The following is a 20,000-nucleotide window of genomic DNA, read 5'->3' as shown; positions in this document are numbered from 1 at the left end:
TCTTTCATTGTTCACTTTCTTTCTTTCCTTCCTTCCTCCCTCCCTCCCTTCCTCAGTTCCTCCCTTGCTCCCTCTCCCCTTCATTCCTTCCCTTCTTTCTTCATTCTTTATTTCTTCTCTGTTCATCCTTCATTCTTGCTTTCCTTCCTGCCTTTCTTTGTTCCTCGCCTATTTTCCTTCATCCCTCATGTCCTTTCACCCTTCCTCCTTTCCTCCCTGCGTGTGTACATGTTGTTATTTTGAACACGTCGAAACTAAATCGAATAATATACAAAATGGTGATGGTGTGAATATGAAAACCATGATTCAATTAAATGTAATTGTTCGTGTTTCCAGACAAACGGGCTCTGAGTCCTTTCCTCACCTTATATAAGCCAAAAAGCACACAGATAGATGGATGGATGGATGGACGGATGGAGGGACGGATGGGTGGAGGGATGGATGGATGCTGGAGGGGGTGGAAACGCCGATGAAAGCCGCTGACAGGCCGCTGCTGCAGGGACACGCAGCCCGGCGTCCCTGCAGCAGCGGCCTGTCAGCCTGAGAATAAAGCCTTAGAATAAAACTCCGTCGCGTTGAAATCTGCACGAATCCCACAAAATAGAAGAGAAATGTCAGTAAAGTCCTCACCTCACCACCCGAGGCCGCTCCGCTCTCCTCTCCTCTCCGTTTTTAATCGCTAATTTGCAGAAATCCGCTAAATTAAACCCTCTGAAATCCTCCCGCACCGCGCAGCGCCGCCCCGCCGGCTCCGACCTGCCGCAGCACGGCCATCCGGGGAAGACGCGCACCGGCCGGGGGCGAAGGACGGAGAAGCTCCGTGATCAGTGGCGAACCGCGAAGGGAAGGATCCTGCCGCACGGCGTATTTGCTCGGCCGGCCGCTGTGTCCGCGAAGAGCCGCAGTCGGTGGAGCTGCTGGGGGTGTCGGCGTTAAGATGGAGGAAGTCTCTCCGGGAATAGAGACGAGACACACCGCCGCCGATAGAGGGCAGCAGAGAAGGACTTCCTCTGGACTTTCACAATAAATGTCCTGAAAAAAAGTGTTCTTTCCTTCTTTCTTTCTTTCTTTCTTTCTTTCTTTCTTTCTTTCTTTCTTTCTTTCTTTCTTTCTTTCTTTCTTTCTTTCTTCCTCCCTTCCTTCCTTCCTTCCCTCCTTTCTTTCTTTCTTTCTTTCTTTCTTTCTTTCTTTCTTTCTTTCTTTCTTCCTTTTCTTTCTTTCTTTCTTTCTTTCTTTCTTTCTTCCTTTTCTTTCTTTCTTTCTTTCTTTCTTTCTTTCTTTCTTTCTTTCTTTCTTTCTTTCTTTCTTTCTTCCTCCCTTCCTTCCCTCCTTTCTTTCTTTCTTTCTTTCTTTCTTTCTTTCTTTCTTTCTTTCTTTCTTTCTTTCTTTCTTCCTTTTCTTTCTTTCTTTCTTTCTTTCTTTCTTTCTTTCTGCAGATTCCTGTCCCTGATCCGGTCGAGCAGCGTTCATTCACCTGTCTACCTGCTGCTCATGAGCAGCGGGTGCACTTACATCTCCAATTCCACGTAAGTTTGTTGTTTTACATTATTCGTAACATTTATACACATCGTCAATTCTCCACCCAAACCAGCTGAATAAGCGTCTTTGGTGTAAACATTTACAAAATGTTGATATCCAACACTCAACACTCACATTTTGTATCAAAATGGACTTCAATTCAGCAACATAAGATTGTTTTTTTCTGTATACATTTTCAGTCAAGCTCACACTAATAAATTCACATCATATTAATCTCAATGATTAATATTCAGTCTGTTCTGATGTTAGTTAGAGGACAGAGAGTGCGGTACTGTCTTCATGAGGAATTCAAATAGTTCTGGAATGTCCTTGCAGTTCTTTGTCCTACAGTTTCTCTGTTTGTAAGAACACACACTGGGTTGAGAGCCTGGATGGAGCTTCTTTTTTCTTCCAACTGAACTGTTGGATGCACAGTTCTCATGTCTGTGAAGTTATTTGTGGACCCTGCTCGACATGACAGCTTACTTCTGCTTAATGCTGCTTTTCCCCCCAGCGGTCACTCATCTTTGCGCGCACTGCAGACCGAGACCATTCTGTCATTCTGTCTTGTATTAAGTCGCAGAAAAAATTACAACGGCTCTCGGACGTTAGCCGGCTCCCATCGTTCACCTAAAAGAGCTCAAAGTGATGATGTGGGAACTACGGGGAATTCTTCGAGCCGGTGCGTTCGCTAACACATGACGCCCTGCTGGCAGCCGGGAGTTGCCGTGGACTTTAGTGAAGTGGCGCTCCACAGACGCGTTCGCACAGCAAATGAGACACGCACAGAATTTGCCATTCGCATTCGTAATTTGTTGCCTTGTGGCCAGATGGTACGGTGCCAGGTAAACAAACATGACAGCAGGGTAATTTGTTGGACTGACAGCTTATTGGCTTAAAATCGTTTTGTGACAAACGGAGGTGGGATGTTTGTGAATTTTGATTGGATAGAAGTTGAAATAGCTTTACCAAGTGAGGACGTGTAACCAACGACGTGTTGTCAAATGTACTCTAGCTCTAGTTCTGCTCTTAGCTGTTGGTTTAGGAAGGAAATGCGCTTACGATTTCTTGTGACCTGAAGTTCTGTTATCTACCTTTGTTGAACACACTTTGGATAAAAGCGTCTCCTAAATGATCGTAATGTAATGTAATGTAATGTAATGTACGTATTCTTTGAACCTTTCGGCGAGCCACTCGGAGACGCTTGTGTGTGTGTGTGTGTGTGTGTGTGTGTGTGTGTGACATGTTGCCTTGTTTTGAGCCTTGCTGTGTCAGCTGTAGGTCACGCTAACATTCCGTTCATCACGTTGGAGCAAGTGAACAGATCAGCTGCATGATTGCGGCTCAGTGTGTTATCAGGGGAGCTGATGGAGTGCAAGGAAAACCTGGTTCTCTTCCTGAGCTGGGGTCTACTCCTGGGGGGCGTGGCCTACCTACTGCGCCAGATGCGGCACCATACACCGTACGGGCGCTACGCCGAGGCCGGCCCCTCCTGTCCGTCCAGACCGGCCTGGTTCCTGCAGGAGCTGCCGTCCTTCCTGGTGCCGCTGCTGTTGGACCGCCTGCATCAACAGCGCCATCACCTGGGCAGGACGCTGCTGCTCTGCACCTTCACCCTGCACTACTTCCAGAGGTAATATTTTGTCTGTCTGTCTGTCCCCCCGACCTGTCTCACACCTCTGTGACTCTTGTCTCTGCCTCCCTCTCAGCTTGATGTTCAAGTCGTCTCTCTTTCCTTCTCAGAAATAAACCACACGAAAGACAAAGATGATTCACCACCAGACATCTTTTGGGTGACACTTGTGTCTTCTTCTCTTTGGTCTCATCCTCTTCAGGACCTTCATCTACGCCTTTCTGACCAGAGGGCGTCCTGTCCCCGTCAGCGTCGTGCTCAGTGCTGCCATCTTCTGCTCAATGAACGGCTTCCTGCAGGGACACTTCCTGCTGCACTGCGTGCAGTTTGAGGACAGCTGGCTGGCTGACGTCCGTCTCACTGCTGGTGTGTGACAGAGAAGCGTCTGCTGCTGTGATGTCATTGTTTAATATCTTTGATCAGTCACTCATAGTTCCTGTACAGACATGTTGAGGAAACTCACACATCTATTTTTTGAATCAGGTTTTGTTTTGTTTGCGGTCGGTTTGCTCATCAACGTCCACAGCGACCACGTCCTCCGCCGCCTGAGGACACCAGGACACACAGGATACAAGATTCCACATGGTGAGACACACACACATGCCAACAGTTGGTTTGTTTGGGTTAGGTTGACCTGGTCTATTAAACCTCCTGCAGGCTTTGAGTTCTTATGAAACTGCCTCTCTCGAGGTTTCATCCTTTTTTCCTTACTTATCGAGGTTTTCTCGGGAGTTTTTCCTCGTCTTCCTTGAGAGCTTTGGGCTGGGTCGGGAATTGTCCTAATGTTGTGGGTGTGTAAAGCCCTTTGAGACGTTGTATGTGATATTGGGCTATACAAATAAACTTGACTTGACTTGACTTGACTTGACATGATCTCGTACATTTCGTACACAATTCTTGTCATTTGCTGAACATCCAACGCAGCTTTAGGATGAAGTTCCCACCCTGACCTTTAGGGGGCGCTGTATCTGTGCTGCTCTTCATTACTCTGATGTGTTTGCGTCTTTCAGGAGGGATGTTTGAGTTTGTGTCTGGAGCAAACTTCCTGGGGGAGATCCTGGAGTGGAGCGGTTACGCCGTGGCCACCTGGTCCTTTCCCTCCTTCGCCTTTGCCTTCTTCACCATCTGCTCCATCGGGCCCCGGGCGCTCCATCACCACGCGTAGGCTCGCTTGACTTTAGCTTCTGTGGGCCTGCATGCTTTCATGTTCATGTCCTCATGTCTGTCTTTGTCCTTCCTGTCTTTCAGAGACTACCGGCGGAGGTTTGAGGACTATCCACGCAGCAGGAAGGCTCTCATTCCCTTCATCCTGTGAGGAGACGAGCAAGCAGGAAACCACTCACACACTCATGTTATCAGCCGCCTGATCAGACTCTTGTTGTCTCTCATGCCTCGTTCTCCTCGGTGGCTGTTGTTTATTGTTGTCATGGCGACTCTAGGAAATGTCCAGTTGTACAAAAGATGATGTAGACAAAGCCACCTTCTCTGCCTCCTTGCTTCCTTCGTTTCCTCAACTTTGATGCGTCCTCAAGCCTTTTCTATTGTCAGTTTGAAAATAAATATTATTTGAACTTTGAGTATTTTATTGTTTTTCTCCTCTGCTCCACGAATGAAAATATGACAGAATAAAACGCTGACTTGTGATATGATCTCATAATGTAACAGCGAACTAAGTGACTTTACTCTGCGCATGCGTAAAGGAATTGGCGCCTGCAAGTCAAAGCTCAGGGCGAAGAAGGCGCGCGGCTCCATCACGTGACGCGGCTCAGCTGACTGCTTCCGCCTCCATAGTTCAGGATTGTTTTTGCACACTTTCACATCTTCTGCCTTGAAAACGGATCAATCGAAGGTAAACGCGATATTTTCTGATTGTTTACTTCAAGAATAACCGCTTCCGGTCTCGATCAGCGTTATAGAATCAGATTCGCGGGGATTTAAAGGAGAAACTCGGTGCGTAGAGACACAGAAAGCTGCGTGTGATGATGTAATCATATAATAATGTTAAAGCGTGAAGCTGCGTTCAAGTGACGCAGTAAATTGGCCATCACCAATTTGTTGGCTTGGAATTTGGATGACGGAGCAGAGGGTAGACGCAGGAAGTAACTGTTGTGACGTCACAGCGGCCCATGTGACGTCACAGAGGTCCATGTGATTGGGCTCGTTCGTGGACTTCCTGTTTAATGTCATGACCTGAATCTGGTAACCACATGTTGTGTTAACAGGTCGTGGAAGTGACCATGAACGTCCTGAATGGCTCAGATAGCGATGAAGACTTCTACAACGAGAGAACAGCATTGGTCCAATCAGAGAATCCAGCGGTGCCGTGCTATAGGCCGGATCCTGACCACACCCCCTCCAGTGACCCCTGCTCCAATCAGATAACGGTAAGAGTCTTTAAAGTGACCGTGCGCTTTTTGTCTGCCTTTTACCATCTAGTGTGTGTGTGTTGTGTACGAGCAGGGCGGGGCCAGGAGGGCGGGGCCATCCAGTCTGGACGACAGCAGCGGAGCAGAGCAGGAGGCGGACGGCGAGGAAGAGGATGTGACCTTAAAGTATGGAGCCAAGCACGTCATCATGCTCTTCATCCCTGTCAGCCTCTGCATGCTGGTGGTGGTGGCAACCATCAAATCTGTGGGCTTCTACACAGAGAAGACAAGCCAGCATCTGTAGGTCCACGGCGCTCACACACACACACACACACACACACACACACACACAGGGTTCATCTGTTTGTTGTTGCTACTATGAGTAGCTAGCCTACCTTAGCTCAGCTGCGTTTACATTGTGGCGCCCCCTGTAGGATCTACACGCCCTTCACTGAGGACACGCCCTCTGTCGGCCGGCGGCTCCTCAACTCCATCCTGAACACCATCATCATGATCAGCGTGGTCGTGGTCATGACCATCTTCCTGGTCGTTCTTTACAAGTACCGCTGCTACAAGGTAAGCTCCGCCCCCACGTGCTCTATACACGCCCCTTCCATCCAACTGTGAGGGCAAAGTGGTGACAGACGCTAAGCAACATGTTTGATATGTTTAACATCCTGTCTGAAATCAAAGTGATAACTGTAAACGTGTGTGTGTGTGTGTGTGTGTGTGTGTGTGTGTGTGTGTGCGCGTGTGCGTGTAGTTCATTCACGGCTGGCTCATCCTCTCATCCCTCGTGCTGCTCTTCTGGTTTAGCATCATGTACCTGGGGTGAGTCTCTGTGTGTGTGTGTGTGAGAGTGTGAGAGTGAGTGAGTGAGTGAGAGAGAGTGAGTGAGTGTAAAACTTCATTGAATGGGTTAAAGACCTTTTTGGGTTTGGATCACCTGTGTCCTGTTTGTGTCAGGGAAGTGTTCAAGACCTACAACCTGGCTGTGGACTATCCCACGGTGGGAATGCTGATTTGGAATTTCGGGGTGGTGGGGATGATCTGTATCCACTGGAAAGGCCCCCTGCAGCTCCAGCAGGCCTACCTGATCATCATCAGTGCCCTCATGGCCCTGGTCTTCATCAAATACCTGCCCGAGTGGTCGGCCTGGGTCATCCTCGGGGCCATCTCCATCTACGGTCAGTCCTCCGGTGTCCCCCCATGGGATCTGCCCGGGGTCCGTACAAACATGATGGCGTGCTGTGTGTTTTTCAGACCTGGTGGCGGTCCTGAGTCCTAAAGGTCCCCTCAGGATGCTGGTGGAGACGGCGCAGGAACGTAACGAGCCCATTTTCCCCGCACTCATCTACTCGTGTGAGTCAAGCAGAAAAAGACCAGACTGATGCAGACTAGACCAGACCAGACTCGGGTTCTTTACCATCTCAATGATTGCTCTGTGGATGGCGGTCTGTACGTCCATCAGCCTGGGACTGATGACAGACGGGTTCTTAGTGCTCTTGTTAGATCCCGTGTTAGCTTGTTTATCAGTTTGTGTGCCTCGCTCTTCTTTATGTGGACATAAATATGTGTGTGTGTGTGCGTGTCTTAGCTGCCATGGTGTGGACGGTGGGGATGGCGAGCCCGGCAGACACGCGGCGCTCTGGACACCAAACAGGTCCAACATCATCATCATCCTCATCAATCTCCAAAATGTCTCTAACTGCATGATCAATGTCACGTCTAATGTGTGTGTGTTTCTCTGTGGTGGTTTGGTGTGTCAGAGGAGGGGACGGGGTCGCGTGTTGGGGGGACGGACCCTGAGAGCACACGTTCCCAGTCATTTGGGACAGAAGAGGACTCGGAGGAGGACAGTGAGTTCTGCCTTCATCAGTCCCCAACCAGTAAGATTCTTCCCTCTGGTTCTGTCTTAACTTTGCTTCTGGGTCCCTGCAGGATCGGTGAAGCTCGGCCTGGGGGACTTCATCTTCTACAGCGTCCTGGTTGGAAAAGCTGCAGCTACTGGAGGAGACTGGAACACAACGCTGGCCTGCTTTGTCGCCATCCTTATTGTGAGTTCATCTGTGAGGGAGACGTGAGCTCATTAACTGCTGCTTCCAAGTTTCTGTGTCTGAACTTCCTGAAACTTGTAGGCTGTATCGTTACTGTAAATGACAACATCTAGTGGTGAGGAGGGCTCAGAACATGATCCAGATCCAGATCCAGAGTAGGTAGATGTCCTGTGAGGTGACCTTGACCATGTTCTTGTTTCAGGGGTTGTGTGTGACGCTCCTCCTGCTGGCCATCTTTAAAAAAGCTTTGCCGGCGTTGCCCATCTCCATCACCTTCGGCCTGGTCTTCTACTTCTCCACAGACTTCCTGGTCCGACCCTTCATGGACAACTTGGCCGCTCAGCAGTTCTACATCTGAGACGAAGCCCCGCCCACCACCTCACCCGTCCAATCCCGCAGGGCGGCCATTAGTCGGTGTGACGCACTAACGCTTCCTCCCACGTCTGTCTTCTTCTCGTCTTTAATGTGTGTGGCGCCAACGAGAGCTTGGCTGCCGGTTTCGTACAAAATTGGTCGTGGGGAACCGGAACTTTGTTGTCGCCGCTCTGTCGCCGCTCTGTCAGTCTGCCTGTCTGACTCTCTGGTCTTTGGACTGAAATATCGTAACTAAATGTGATTTGTCATGAAACTTGGTTCAGGCATTCGGGACTTTAAAGATTCACCAACCTTTCTCGTAGCGCCACCGACGGGTCAAACTTAACACTTTAGCACAGCAGCTTAGTATGTTATATGTTTGTATGTTTACGTTCACATGTACATCCATGGTCTGATTACTGCCAATCATCAGAGCCGCCGATACTCTGATTAAACATGTTTACATGACAAACCATCACATTTACACGCCATGACTGTGATTATGTTAGAATGGTCCTGTCTGGTTCTGGTCCCGTTGGTTCCTGTTCCAACATGACAGTGAACCTGAGTGTGCCGTCAGCTCACAGCGCTATAATGCAGCTTTGATTTCAACATGGTTGAGACAGAGTGGAATAGCAGAGAGGTGTTAGGGTTAGGGTTGTGGTTAGGGTTAGGGTTGTGTGTTGTCTTGTGGTGTCTGGTGTTGTGTTGTGTTGTCGTGTCTCTGCTGTGACTAGGACGCGTCTTACTGCAGATCTACTGGAGTAGAACCACGTCAACATGCCGGCACTTGGCTGTCAAGGCTTTGTACGTAAACATGCCAGCGTGTTCAGATCTATCAACATCAGTGACAATGTTCCCAAGTGAAATTGTGTCAGTCCAGTGCAAGGGTTGACTGATAAGTTGTGAGCTTGACCATACTGCAGTGAGTAGGTGTGTCGTGTGTCACGTTTCCTCCAAACCTCTTCACAGTGACCTCACACTCACACACTGATGCAAGGAGCCGACCTGCACATCAGGTCTTGCTCAACAACACTGGGACAGGCTCTGTGGGAGGAGCCAGGAGTCACACCTGGAACCTTCATCGGTTCATCCCCCTCATCCTCAGACTTCTTGTAGCTTGTGTTTTCTCATCAATCTGCACACGGCAACACACAAACAAGACAAGGACCTGCTGACCCAAACATTGCTCTACAGCGCCTCCAGTGGTTACAGCTGACTGACAGCTGGAATGACATGACCCTAAAATTGTAGGATGAGCTCATGTATTTGTCATTTTGTATTGTTTCACCATGAGGGGCATGATCATTATCATCAGCCAATCAGATGATTCAGGAACACACACGCCCACTTAGACTAAATGTGACAAATAAATGATTACATTTGCTAAATTATGCTTTTTGTCAGAAAAATATTGCAAGTAAATTAAGTTCAAACCAGTTTGTGTCTGTGTGTCTGTGTGTGTGTGTGTGTGTGTGTGTGTGCAGTAGAAAAGCAGAATATTTACAGTAAAATAAAATAATTGTTCCAAACACAGCTGATTGCATTTGAGCTGAAAGTCGACCCAGGTGACATTCTGAAATATATTTCACGTTTTAGGATTCAAAGGTTGAACCCCATTTGGAACAAAAGGAAATTTCTTACTGGCAAGGACCAGAAAATAGTTGGACCATAACTACATCATCAGTGGGCGTTGTTCATTCCACCCCTGCAGGGCGCCAGGTGCTGGTGGAGATGTGATCCAGTTTGCTACAGATACATGTAAGAGAAAACAGTGGATTAACAACAAAGAAAGAGTTCAGGTTTGGTTTCTTAGCTGAACTGGTTCCAGGTTCCTACAGTGCAAAATAGCAGTGTTAGCATTCCAGGAGCAAGACAAAGCTTTTGCTTTAGAAACGTTGTGTTGAATGAAATATCAGATGTGGGATTCTTCAAACAATATTTATTTTATTGATTTCTTTCAAACTGGGTGCAGATACTGGTTGAGGTGCAACACCACAGCACCATGTGTACGTGGTCTCTACTGTGGCTGTGGTTCAAAGTCTAGGCACAAAAATGTGGGTACACGTAAAGCTTTTCTGTTAAAGGTAAATGTCCAGCGAGCAGATCCAAACTTCTGGAAGTGATAAACACACTCAGCAGTCCAATTTGGACAAATTGATCAAAAATAACTTTGATTAACCTGCCAGAGTCTTTATGACTCAATAAGAACCTTCAAGAGTTCACAAGAACTCTAAGCGACCTGTCATGAACTGTTTGTGATCTTTTTACAATGAGTTCAAAGCTGTTGATTTACATAACAGAATATTTAGAAATCCATCAAAGTGTTTAGGAACCCCTCGCTGTTATTTATCAAAAGCAGAATCAGACATTTCAGAACATGTTGGAGTAGTCAGAGTCAAATTAAACCCCCAAATCTAACATGACTTAGAATTAATTCAAGCGGTTAGGAACCTTTTTAAAGAACCTAACAGAACATTTGGATTTCCTTGTTACTATGAGAAACCTGTCAGAACCGTTAGGAACTTCAAAGGAACCTTCTGAGACCCAGTGAATCTATATGGAAAACAGTTAAGTCATCTGAACGTTTAGAATCATGAAGCCTTTCAGAGACACACCAGAACCTTCAGGATCCCATGAGCAACTTCAGGAACATCTGTTCTGGACATCATTGGAACCATTGATATAATCGGCAAAAGCTGTTAGAAACCTCACAGATCTCTCAGGAAGTCTTTACACCCGATCACAGAAGGACCTGTCAGAACTGTCAGGAGTCCATCTGAACTTTTAGATATGAGTTAAAACCATCTGGAACCTGTCAGAATTCTCAGAAACCTATCAGGACCTTGAGAAATCCATAAGGATCATGTGAGAACTTCAATGAAGCTAACAAAACAGTTAGGATTCCACTGGAACCTTTAGAAAATCCACCAGAGCTGTCATGAACCTTACAAAAATTCAGTCAGAACTTTTGGAAAGACATCAGAACTGTCCATCAAGAACCTGTTCAAACCTTTAGGACCCCGTCAGAAGTAATGGTGAAGTCTTAGAAGACCTTGATGTGGCAGTAGGCCTCCAACGAGGAGAGGACGATGTACATTAACCACAGGCTGAAGAACAGGCAACTGGTGAGGATCTTGGGGACCCTGGGCCCGCCGAGCTCTCCACCAATCTCAGGCCGGCGGCGATAAATGAGGACGCCGATGCAGATGAAGGCGAAGATAGTGAAGATGGTGACGGAGAAGGCCAGCGTGCCTGGATCTACCTTGAACGGCTTGTTGTGGATGGCGTGATAGATGGCAGCAATGGACCACGCCACACCGATACCCAGGAAGACATTGACGGCATTGCTTCCTGTCACATTCCCGATGGAGGCGTCGGCATACTGGTCCTGGATTGCCGACACTTTACTGGCAAATGTGTCTGGGACGGAGAAACGAGAGCAAAAGAGAGAATATGAAACACTGAAGTCTTATCATGTTTCTCCAATCATCTGTGCATCAAAGCTGTGAGGCACCTGTCAGAACCTAGAGGGACCATAGAAATCTGTACATTACAAATCAGTCCGCACATTGAGGAACCTGTCAAAACATCAGAGGAGCTATGAGGAACCTGTTATACTATGGCAGTGTGTGTGTGTGTGTGTGTGTGAGAGACCTGGCACGGATGTCCCCAGCGCTACAAACACCACAGCAGTCACAGAGTCTTTGAGGCCGACTGTGCAGCCAAAATTCGACGCCAGGTCTCCAATCACAGCCGTCAGGAGGCCGATGACGGAGATGGAGACCACAAAGCAGGCCCAGCCGTTCCAGTAGTCTGTTGGAGGCACCAATGCAAACAGAAGCTTCCAGAAGACGGTGAGGAAATGCATAACGTAGTCAAAGCAGGAGGGCAGCTTCCGTTTGCCACACTCGTCATCATCGTCACCTGAGGAGGAGAGGAGGGACGAATTCACTCAGGTTTCATTCGGAAGTTTAACAATCATGTTGTCTAGGTTGATTCATGTTGAACCCCTAACATTTCCTTTTTTAGGACAAAATTTCCATGAGAAGATAAGATACACTAGATCACAACAACAAGAAATAGATGTGTAAAAGTTGTATTTTGGGTTCCAGAGATTAAGTCTTTTCCTTCTCAACTTTAGCAAATCAAAAATGTGTGAAATCTCTGTCAGAGTCTGAGAAGATGTCTGGAAGCTTGGCGTCGGTTGTTACCTGAGCTGACTGTGATGGCTTCAGCAAACTGCTCCCTCCAGCTGTTTGTTCCGATCAGCAGAGCCAGGTTGGTCTTCTTAATGAGCTTATCCACTGTGCTCTGGTTAAAAACAAACACTCATCAGTATTTACATCGATTTCCCTATTGGTTCCAATTCCTTTCTATTGATCGCAAAGCTTCCATGAAACGCAGGATCACACTGAGGGTGACACCCCTGCATACTAATGAACGAGTGGAGAGGGGAAGTGAGTCAAAGTTTGTATCGTCACGTACAAGATATATTATTCAAACGATGGTTATAAAAAGCTTCAGTATCTTTGTGTACTGACGCTGTTATTATGGTGTCGTTAGGACGGAGACACATATGGCCTCAGTAAATACATAGACCTTGCACCTTGAACTCGTACGACTCCTCAATGATGACCTCCAGCTTCACGTGCTCGCCCAACATCGGCCGGCCCATCTCGGCGATCCTCCTCTCCTCCTCCTCCTTTTTGGTCAGAACCTCGTCCACACCTTCCTCTAAGAGAGAGAGGGAAGGGGGTAGAAAGATGATAAGGAAGGGAAGGACGTCTATATGGATGATGGACGAACAGACAGATGGATAGACGAACACATAGAAGGATGGGTGTACCGAGGGGCGGATGGATGAACAGACAGGTGGATCAAGAGACGGATGCATACCTGTGATGTTGATGATGGAGGAGGGCACAGGGTGGTCTCGGCCTTGGACCTTCCTGTAGACGTCTCCATCTGCAAAGAGGTGAACACAAGCTGCTCCTAAACTGGAGAGCAGAACCTGACTCCAGAGCTCATGTTAGACGTGTTGCTGACCACAGCATCTGACTGGGCGGAGCTGTGAGAATAACTATCTTCATCATCTTCCGTGTGTGGCAGTCAAGCTGCAAGATGCTTGAAGCAAAGCGAGGATGAACAAACTACCAAAATTTCTGAAACATTGATACTTTGGATTAGTCATAATCAGGGTTGTTGATATGGTCGCTGAAGAAACCTTTTGGATTACATTACATTACGATCATTTGGCAGACGCTTTTATCCAAAGCGACTTACAGTACATTACCACCCTTCGCAGAGGGGGGAGCAATTAAGGGTTCGGTGCCTTGCTCAGGGGCACCTCGGCAGGGGCTTGAACCGGCGACCCTCCGGTTCCCAAGCGGGAGCACTACCCACTGAGCCACTGCCTCATGATGAGGATGAGAGGTGAAACGTCTTCAAGCCTTGACTAGCAAGTATCCATTTGCCTAAGATGAACTTTCCTTGGATACCAGGACCTGGATGACTGAGAACCCTCACATTAATCTGATTTAGGTTTTTTTCTGTGACTGTAACAGAACATAGTGGACGCGTTGCATTACATAACGCCTTTGGCAGTCTGTCAGGCTTCATACACTTCATACTGTGATTGGCGACTGTAAGTTCTAACTGTCGCTGTGTTCGTCCCCCAGCGGAAGAAGAGGAAGTTTGAAATGATTAAATTCAGATCACAAAGACACCCCCGTCCCCCCTCCCCTGTGTATCGCTGTCCCACTATGTAGACGATGAATGTGTTCATCTCAGATCCACTGAGGAGCAACAGATTTACGTTTAGGCTTGCACAAGCCATCAGTCACAAGTCACAAACCGCATCTATGCAGACAGATGGGAGGATGCAGAGGTGAAGTTAGTGAAGTTAGTTAAACACACGTTAATCCACACATGTGCTGTCAGTGCAGCACTTGGTCCTTTAACACAGCAGAGACTGAAACCGGCTGAAAACTCCACAACAAAACTGAGTTCAGGGCGTTCAGGCGGTACTGCCATTTGTTTTTATTTTGTAGGGTAAGACCCTACAAAATAAAAGCATGAGTGGAAGACAGGTGTGGGGAGTTGGTGTGGAACAGGTTGTTGTTGGTGATGTTCAGCTCTTGTTTACAGGCCTCACTTGTTCTTTTTCTTAAATTTTTCTGAAGATTCCTAGATTTGGGACGCATCTGTTGTCATAGTAACTGCTTACAGTGCAGCTGTTTAGGTTGCAAATTGAGCAGATTTGGTTTATTAGTGGTTTGAGCCGTTTAATGAGTCATTGGTGCTTTTGCTTTGAAAGTTTCAAACACTTTAAAGCAGATGTTTACACCACCAGATGACATCTTACCATACAGCTGTTTGTCTATTTAGAGTAATCAAAAGGATTTGATTATTGGTTATCCACTGCTTAACGATACATACATGACTGCATGACGACAGGAAGTCAACAGATCCTCACCTGTTTTGATGAATCCACCTGAAACAAACAACATTTGTGCTTAGTCGTGTGATCGTTCAGTATGTTCATGACTGATCAAACATCTCTAAACTATCCTACATGGTGAGATGAAGCTAAGAAGTAAAGGTCAGAGGTCACACAGGGACCAAAGAAAGAGTAAAGCCAGGGAGGCATGACTAAAACAGGAAGTGAAAAAGGAGCTTACCAGCTTCCCGAAGCAACACAGCTGAAGGGAGAGAAAAAGAGACACAACATGAAAACAGGAAGTGACATAAACAAGCGACAAAGACAAAGAGCTGAGATGAGATGAGGAAGAAGAAGAGGCCATCAGCTGGACGCTCTGATTGCGCAACCGCCCATGGGTCTTCATTTACCTGATTCACTGCACAAACAAAACTCATATTACTATGTCTCTGTGTTGTAAGCAGTTCAGCCTGTTTTAGTAAGTGTCCTGATTCAGACTTCATTTGTCCTACCTGGTCTTACCTGCAGTCCCAGTCTGTCCAATTAATCCCACTTGATTCTAAACCTTTTTAAATTGTCTGTCCTAAACCACTGTTAATGTCCCTTAACTGCTTTCAAATCTTTCCTAACTAACCCTAATCAAGGCCCTAACCTGTTCATACTATTCCTGACTTGTTGTAAGTAACTTGTCCAGACAAATTCTAACCAGCCCTAGAAAGTCCTTCACTCCTAACCTGTCCCGACCCATTTCACTTTACGTCTCCTAACTGGGCTTCAACCTTTCTAACCAATCCTAAACCACCAAGCCAATCTGAACCAGACTGAACCGGCCTGAACCGGTCTGAACCAGTTCTACATTCCTCCAAAAAAGAGGCCAGACTGATATGATGGTGAGAGTTGACGGCAAAGAGAAATGAGACAAAGCGCGGCAAAAGCGTGAGAAAGCGTGTCTCCAAGTTAGAGAGGCAGAGGTGAAAGGTCACCAGAGCGGTGGAGGTGCCGTGCCCACACCTGTCCATCTCCCCTGGTTCCAATATGGCTCCTGCAGCTCTACGTAGAAGCAGGCCTGCTTATCGTACTCCTCATGGTCAATAACTCTAACCGCTATGGTTTTCCTGCAGAGGAAACATCACAGTACAAACAGTCACACACACTCGCACAAGAGGACTGACGGAGTCACCATAGCAACCCTAACAGGTAGAAATGACATCACCACATCTGGCCTGCAAGGAGGAAGGCTCATGTCACACCCCGCTTCCTCTCTGAGGGTGAAGTCACAGCAAAGTGAAAAACGGCCTTCTGGCCAGATCATCGTGGGAAATGATGACACCTTGTGGACACTGCAGGACCTGCGACTTTGTACAAATGTCGCATGCAACGCAAAGCACTTTTGTACCGCAGCAACAGAGTCGAACATCTAAAATGACATTAAAAACTTTCATTTGTCTGAGTCTTTGGATCAGCAGAGGTCAGAGGTCATTAGTGGGGTGGAAGGTGGGGTTAAGGCAGAAAAAGATGATGCCCCCACCTTTCCTCTCAGTCATCTCCACCAGCTGTGGCTCTCCAAGCTCCAGGAAGAAGTTCTTGTTTTTCTCGTACTCTTCATCATCGATTATATTGATTTTAAGCGATTTGCTGAAACAGAGAGAGGGAAGTGGAAAGAGAAGCGTGAGGAAGCTGCAGGCGTGACGAAGTACAGAAAACAACGTGAACAACAAGTAGAGCATGTCTGAGGCACACCGTGCTGCTGAGTGACAGGTAGCCCCCTAAAGGACGGGAGGGGAATTGGAAGACAACGTGAAACACGATAAAGGACAAAGAAGTGACTAGAGAAGTGTTACTTTAGCTTAGCTTAGCACAAAGACTGGAAGCAAGGGGAAACTGTTAGCCTAGTACAAAGGCTACATGTTTGTTAGTGAGAAACTGGAGAAACAGGAATATAATATAAGACCCCGCCCCCGTGTAAGAGGAACGACCCAAACTCCATCTGTCGCTTCACACGCTCACCGTGTGATGAAGAGCAGCTTCACTCTCAGGCTGCCTAATAAGGAGAGCAGAGCTGCTGCTGTATGTTTATCACACACACACACACACACACACACACACACACACACACACACACACACACACACACACACACACACACACACACACACACACACACAAACACACACACATACACACACAGAGGACAGGATGACACAGCTTTGTCATCAGATGAGACCTGCTGAAACACGCTGCTGTTGTTTATGTCATCGTTTCTAACTTCACATTCTTATTTTGGTTAAATTCCTCTCAATTTATTTATGATTCAGAATCTGAATTTTCAGACCTTCTTGGCAAACACACAGCTGCTAATTACAGAAAGCAGCTGCATGTCCTGACCAATCAGACAAGCCTGCGTTAAACTTCCTGACAGCTTAAAGCAGCTGATGGATGAAATCTGTAAACGGAGACGTGACAAGAAGCAGGAAATGTCAAAATAAAAGAAATATGACCCATATTGAAGTACTTAAATGAAGTCTTGAGTCCGTGTGGCCTCAGCTGCTGCTCAGGCTTTATAAGGCTGCTGTGTAAAGTGGAAACCTTTTCCATTTCCTCCACATGTTTATGTTCCATGTTTTCATTCCACTCTGCCGCCGTGGAAACAATCTCCTGCCAACCTGCCTGCAGCTGAGCGGACCCCACGTGTCTAAGATGTCCCAGACTACACAAACAATAACTCCACGGCCCAGGATGGTAGCTCGGAAAGGTTCCTGGTTTGAATCTCTGCTCCTCTCAGAGAGCCTCGGGGAGAGCTGTTGAGCAAGACACTGAACCCCTCACTGCCCCTGATGTGCAGGATGTCTCCTTGCATGTATGAACCTGCATGAATGTGAGGTCACTCTGAGGTCACTGTGAGGAGCTTTGGAGGAAAGTCACATACTGGATCAGCATGAGAACTTTACCCTATGTTTCAAAAAGTTCTTAACGAAAACATTTGCACTTACAAGATCTCATCGTTCTCGAACTCTAGGACTCCATGTGTGTCCTCAAAGTCCTCTCCGCCTCCCTTGGCCGTCCCCTCCATGGTTTTGTACGGCACCACCACAACACCACGAGCCCCCGACGTCCGCACCACCTTCACCTCCATCACCCCGACGCTCTCGCTCACCGTCACCGACGGCTCCTCAAACGTGAAGATCCCGGCGTGATCGTCGTCGAAGACGGTGACGGTGGCAGTGCACGGCAGACCCAGACTCGCCAGGGTGTCGACGGGATTTGCCAGATGCTGGTCTGAACCAGAACCCTGGGATATGACCTCCACGTTGCTGAGGTGAACCAGGAAATGCTCGTCCTCCTCAAAGATGTCGTCATCGATGATGTCAATGCGGATTTCCTTTTCTGTCTCACCTGGTTTGAACACGATAGTTCCGTTGGTGAACTTGTAGTCCGAGCCGGCGTTTGCCGTGCCGTCCTCAGTGCTGTAGTCCACCGAGACGGTGCTCGTGACGTCTCCGCCGCCACGCACCACGTTCAGTGCAACACTGCCACAGTTCTCCAGACACTGATACGTACCAGGATCAAAAAAGATCTTGGAGGAAAATTCATTTGTAGAAACGCCTGAGCAGATTTCCTGCTGAGTGACTCTCTTGGCCTCTTCAGCGGCATGTTTCTTCAAGACGTTTCCAGCTCCTGTCATGATCCTGGTGGCCTGGCAGCGGTAGAAGGCGCGGCTCTTCTGTTGCTGCATCAGACCTTGGTAGTTGGCAAGCTCTATCAGCTGCTCTGTGTCTTTCTCTGGATGCTTTTGCTTTAGCTCCTTCAGGATCCTTGCCATGTCTTTCCTGGTCTCCTCCTCATCCAGCACATTCAGGTCAAATCCCATTGCTCCGTCAATGAACTCCTCTCTGTGGGAGTTAAGCACCTTCCCGTCCATCTCGATATTGACCTTGGAGGGAAGCTCTGGCTCTCCCTCGACCTCGATGATGGTCCGTTTATGTCTCCCGGCCCTGTAGCGTTTGTACATGTACTTGTAGAAAAGAAGTCTGCGGTCTGCAACATAAGCAAGCCCAACGCACAGGGGGAAGAAGGAGAGGGTGAGGAGGCCCTCCCATATCTCCACAACCCCTGGAGAGAAGACTGCTAAGATCAGGTAAAGCCAGATGTAGGCAAACACGCTCCATGAAGCCGTGACAAAGAACACCCGGAGGTGCTTGACCTTTCTGGTCTCTCCTTCAGGTATGACAGACACACAAAGTCCGATGATGACAAACATGTTGAAAGCCGCACTTCCTACGATGGTGTTCGGCCCCAGTTGTCCAGCATTGAAATTGTGACCGCAAACTTCGACGACAGACAGGAGGATCTCTGGAGCGGAGGAGCCCAGAGCCATCAGGGTCAGGTTGGACACCGTCTCGTTCCAGATACGTACAGTTGTGGTGATCTCCTCTCCGTTGGGTTTCTTGATAGTAATCTGTCTCTCCTGAGAGGTGATGACCTCAATGGATGCCATGAAGCGGTCTGCGATGATGGAGACACCTAGGAACATGTAGGCCAACCCCACAAAATAGATGGTAGCCCTGGCGAGGCGGTCAGCGAAGGGTGGGTCTTGTGGCATCCACACTGGCAGGATGACGCCCTCTTTACACACGCTGCTTCCACCACATTTAGTCTGGTTGGTGCTGTTGGATGTCAGCAGCCATGATCCTCCTGCTGCTGATGAGATGATGGTTAACAGGAAGAGCAGCTGGCAGGGGAACAACTGCCATGAGGTCTCAGCCCGGCCCATGGTGACCTTTAACCTTTAAGACCCTTAACCCTGCAACACAGACAGGGAGAGACAGAGGGAGAGAGAGAGAGAGAGAGAGAGAGAGAGAGAGAGAGAGAGAGAGAAAGAGAGACAGACAGACAGACAGACAGACAGACAGACAGAGAGTTAGAAAAAGAGACGGAGAGACAGAGAGACAGAAACAGAGAGACGGAGAGAGAGAGAGAGAGAGAGAGGGAGAGACAGAGAGAAAGGGAGAGACAGAGAGAGAGAGAGAGATAGAGAGAGAGGGAGAGACAGAGAGAGAGAGAGAGATAGAGAGAGAGACAGAGAGACAGAGAGAGACAGAGAGAGAGAGAGAGACAGAGAGACAGAGAGACAGAGAGACAGAGACAGAGACAGAGAGACAAAGAGAGACAGAGAGAGACAGAGAGAGACAGGGAGATTTTTTTTTCAGAACAGTAAAAAGCGTTCTGATTTTCAGTCCTGATATTGCCCCCCCCACCCAAATCAGTCGCTCCCACACTAACCACACATGTGCGTGCGTGCGTGCGTGCGTGCGTGCGTGCGTGCGTGCGTGCGTGCGTGCGTGCGTGCGTGCGTGCGTGCGTGCGTGCGTGCGTGCGTGAGTGCGTGCGTGCGTGCGTGCGTGCGTGAGTGAGTGCGTGCGTGCGTGCGTGCGTGTGTGTAGGTGAGGTCAGCACACAGTGGAGCTCAGTTTGAAGCCCAGAAAGCAGGAAGTGAACATTCATTCTCTAAAGCAGACAGACAGGAAGCTTAGGGTGACCCTCAGTCACCACCTCACACTAACACACTCACTCCAGCTGCAGTATCATCACACAGCTGGAGGTCAGTGAGTCAAAGTGTCTCATCTCATCTG

The 20,000-nt window shown here is 48.0% G+C and overlaps 4 protein-coding genes across 24 annotated transcripts in view; 2 read left to right on the top strand and 2 right to left on the bottom strand.

Moving 5' to 3' along the window:
• The window catches only part of LOC143016382 (mechanosensitive cation channel TMEM63B-like), a 13,737-nt gene extending 12,771 nt beyond the window's left edge, over positions 1-966 (bottom strand). The window contains exons 1-2 of one of the 4 annotated variants that reach the window (XM_076170701.1): positions 631-966; positions 365-448 (exon numbers count right to left, since the gene is read on the bottom strand). The gene's annotated coding sequence lies outside the window, so the exon portion shown is untranslated. The other 3 variants (XM_076170702.1, XM_076170703.1, XM_076170700.1) reach the window with 3 other exon arrangements.
• A 470-nt stretch (positions 967-1,436) lies between these two features.
• srd5a2a (steroid-5-alpha-reductase, alpha polypeptide 2a) lies at positions 1,437-4,728 on the top strand. 3 transcript variants are annotated; one of them, XM_076170661.1, is made up of 6 exons: positions 1,437-1,526; positions 2,867-3,151; positions 3,354-3,517; positions 3,635-3,736; positions 4,162-4,312; positions 4,400-4,728. In XM_076170661.1, the coding sequence occupies exons 1-6, from the start codon at positions 1,492-1,494 to the stop codon at positions 4,464-4,466; spliced, it is 804 nt and encodes a 267-aa protein (XP_076026776.1). In that variant the 5' UTR covers positions 1,437-1,491; the 3' UTR covers positions 4,467-4,728. The 3 variants fall into 3 exon arrangements, with proteins under 3 accessions (XP_076026776.1, XP_076026775.1, XP_076026777.1); XM_076170660.1 differs by lacking the exon at positions 1,437-1,526 and adding an exon at positions 1,868-2,363; XM_076170662.1 differs by lacking the exon at positions 1,437-1,526 and adding an exon at positions 2,489-2,675.
• A 168-nt stretch (positions 4,729-4,896) lies between these two features.
• psen2 (presenilin 2) lies at positions 4,897-9,367 on the top strand. The gene is made up of 11 exons (XM_076170712.1): positions 4,897-5,000; positions 5,374-5,535; positions 5,612-5,817; positions 5,952-6,093; positions 6,281-6,348; positions 6,484-6,704; positions 6,781-6,879; positions 7,115-7,180; positions 7,287-7,376; positions 7,459-7,574; positions 7,777-9,367. The coding sequence occupies exons 2-11, from the start codon at positions 5,389-5,391 to the stop codon at positions 7,930-7,932; spliced, it is 1,311 nt and encodes a 436-aa protein (XP_076026827.1). The 5' UTR covers positions 4,897-5,000; positions 5,374-5,388; the 3' UTR covers positions 7,933-9,367.
• Positions 9,368-9,858: 491 nt separating this feature from the next.
• Positions 9,859-19,141, bottom strand: slc8a1a (solute carrier family 8 member 1a). 16 transcript variants are annotated; one of them, XM_076170670.1, is made up of 10 exons: positions 17,361-19,132; positions 15,899-16,005; positions 14,612-14,632; positions 14,407-14,424; positions 14,296-14,310; positions 12,828-12,896; positions 12,538-12,665; positions 12,143-12,242; positions 11,586-11,855; positions 9,859-11,351 (listed from the first exon to the last, which is right to left on the bottom strand). In XM_076170670.1, the coding sequence occupies exons 1-10, from the start codon at positions 18,968-18,970 to the stop codon at positions 10,975-10,977; spliced, it is 2,715 nt and encodes a 904-aa protein (XP_076026785.1). In that variant the 5' UTR covers positions 18,971-19,132; the 3' UTR covers positions 9,859-10,974. The 16 variants fall into 16 exon arrangements, with proteins under 16 accessions (XP_076026785.1, XP_076026779.1, XP_076026784.1 ...); XM_076170664.1 differs by lacking the exon at positions 14,296-14,310 and having other exon boundaries at positions 17,361-19,141; XM_076170669.1 differs by lacking the exon at positions 14,612-14,632 and having other exon boundaries at positions 14,407-14,445.
• Positions 19,142-20,000: the final 859 nt, after the last annotated feature.

The sequence above is a fragment of the Genypterus blacodes genome, unplaced genomic scaffold, assembly GCF_046128005.1.
Source record: "Genypterus blacodes isolate CSIRO-AG114 ecotype Tasmania unplaced genomic scaffold, CSIRO-AGI_Gbla_v1 ptg000227l_1, whole genome shotgun sequence".
NCBI lineage: Eukaryota > Metazoa > Chordata > Actinopteri > Ophidiiformes > Ophidiidae > Genypterus > Genypterus blacodes.
Note: the sequence above shows the minus strand (reverse complement) of the source record. Positions and strands in the feature narration are given on the sequence as shown.

Bases quoted from the DNA above. Each gene is read 5' to 3' on its own strand.
- srd5a2a (XM_076170660.1), top strand. From the start codon at position 2,293: ATGAGACACGCACAGAATTTGCCATTCGCATTCGTAATTTGTTGCCTT. The intron at 3,518-3,634 runs GTGTGTGACAGA...TTTTTGAATCAG, and splicing joins TGACGTCCGTCTCACTGCTG to GTTTTGTTTTGTTTGCGGTC. The intron at 3,737-4,161 runs GTGAGACACACA...TGCGTCTTTCAG, and splicing joins AGGATACAAGATTCCACATG to GAGGGATGTTTGAGTTTGTG.
- psen2 (XM_076170712.1), top strand. From the start codon at position 5,389: ATGAACGTCCTGAATGGCTCAGATAGCGATGAAGACTTCTACAACGAG. The intron at 6,094-6,280 runs GTAAGCTCCGCC...GTGTGCGTGTAG, and splicing joins ACAAGTACCGCTGCTACAAG to TTCATTCACGGCTGGCTCAT. The intron at 6,349-6,483 runs GTGAGTCTCTGT...TGTTTGTGTCAG, and splicing joins TTTAGCATCATGTACCTGGG to GGAAGTGTTCAAGACCTACA.
- slc8a1a (XM_076170664.1), bottom strand. From the start codon at position 19,141: ATGGGCCGGGCTGAGACCTCATGGCAGTTGTTCCCCTGCCAGCTGCTC. The intron at 14,633-15,898 runs GTGGGGGCATCA...CTCTCCCTTCAG, and splicing joins GGAGATGACTGAGAGGAAAG to CTGTGTTGCTTCGGGAAGCT. The intron at 11,352-11,585 runs GTCTCTCACACA...TCTCCGTCCCAG, and splicing joins GCTGGGGACATCCGTGCCAG to ACACATTTGCCAGTAAAGTG.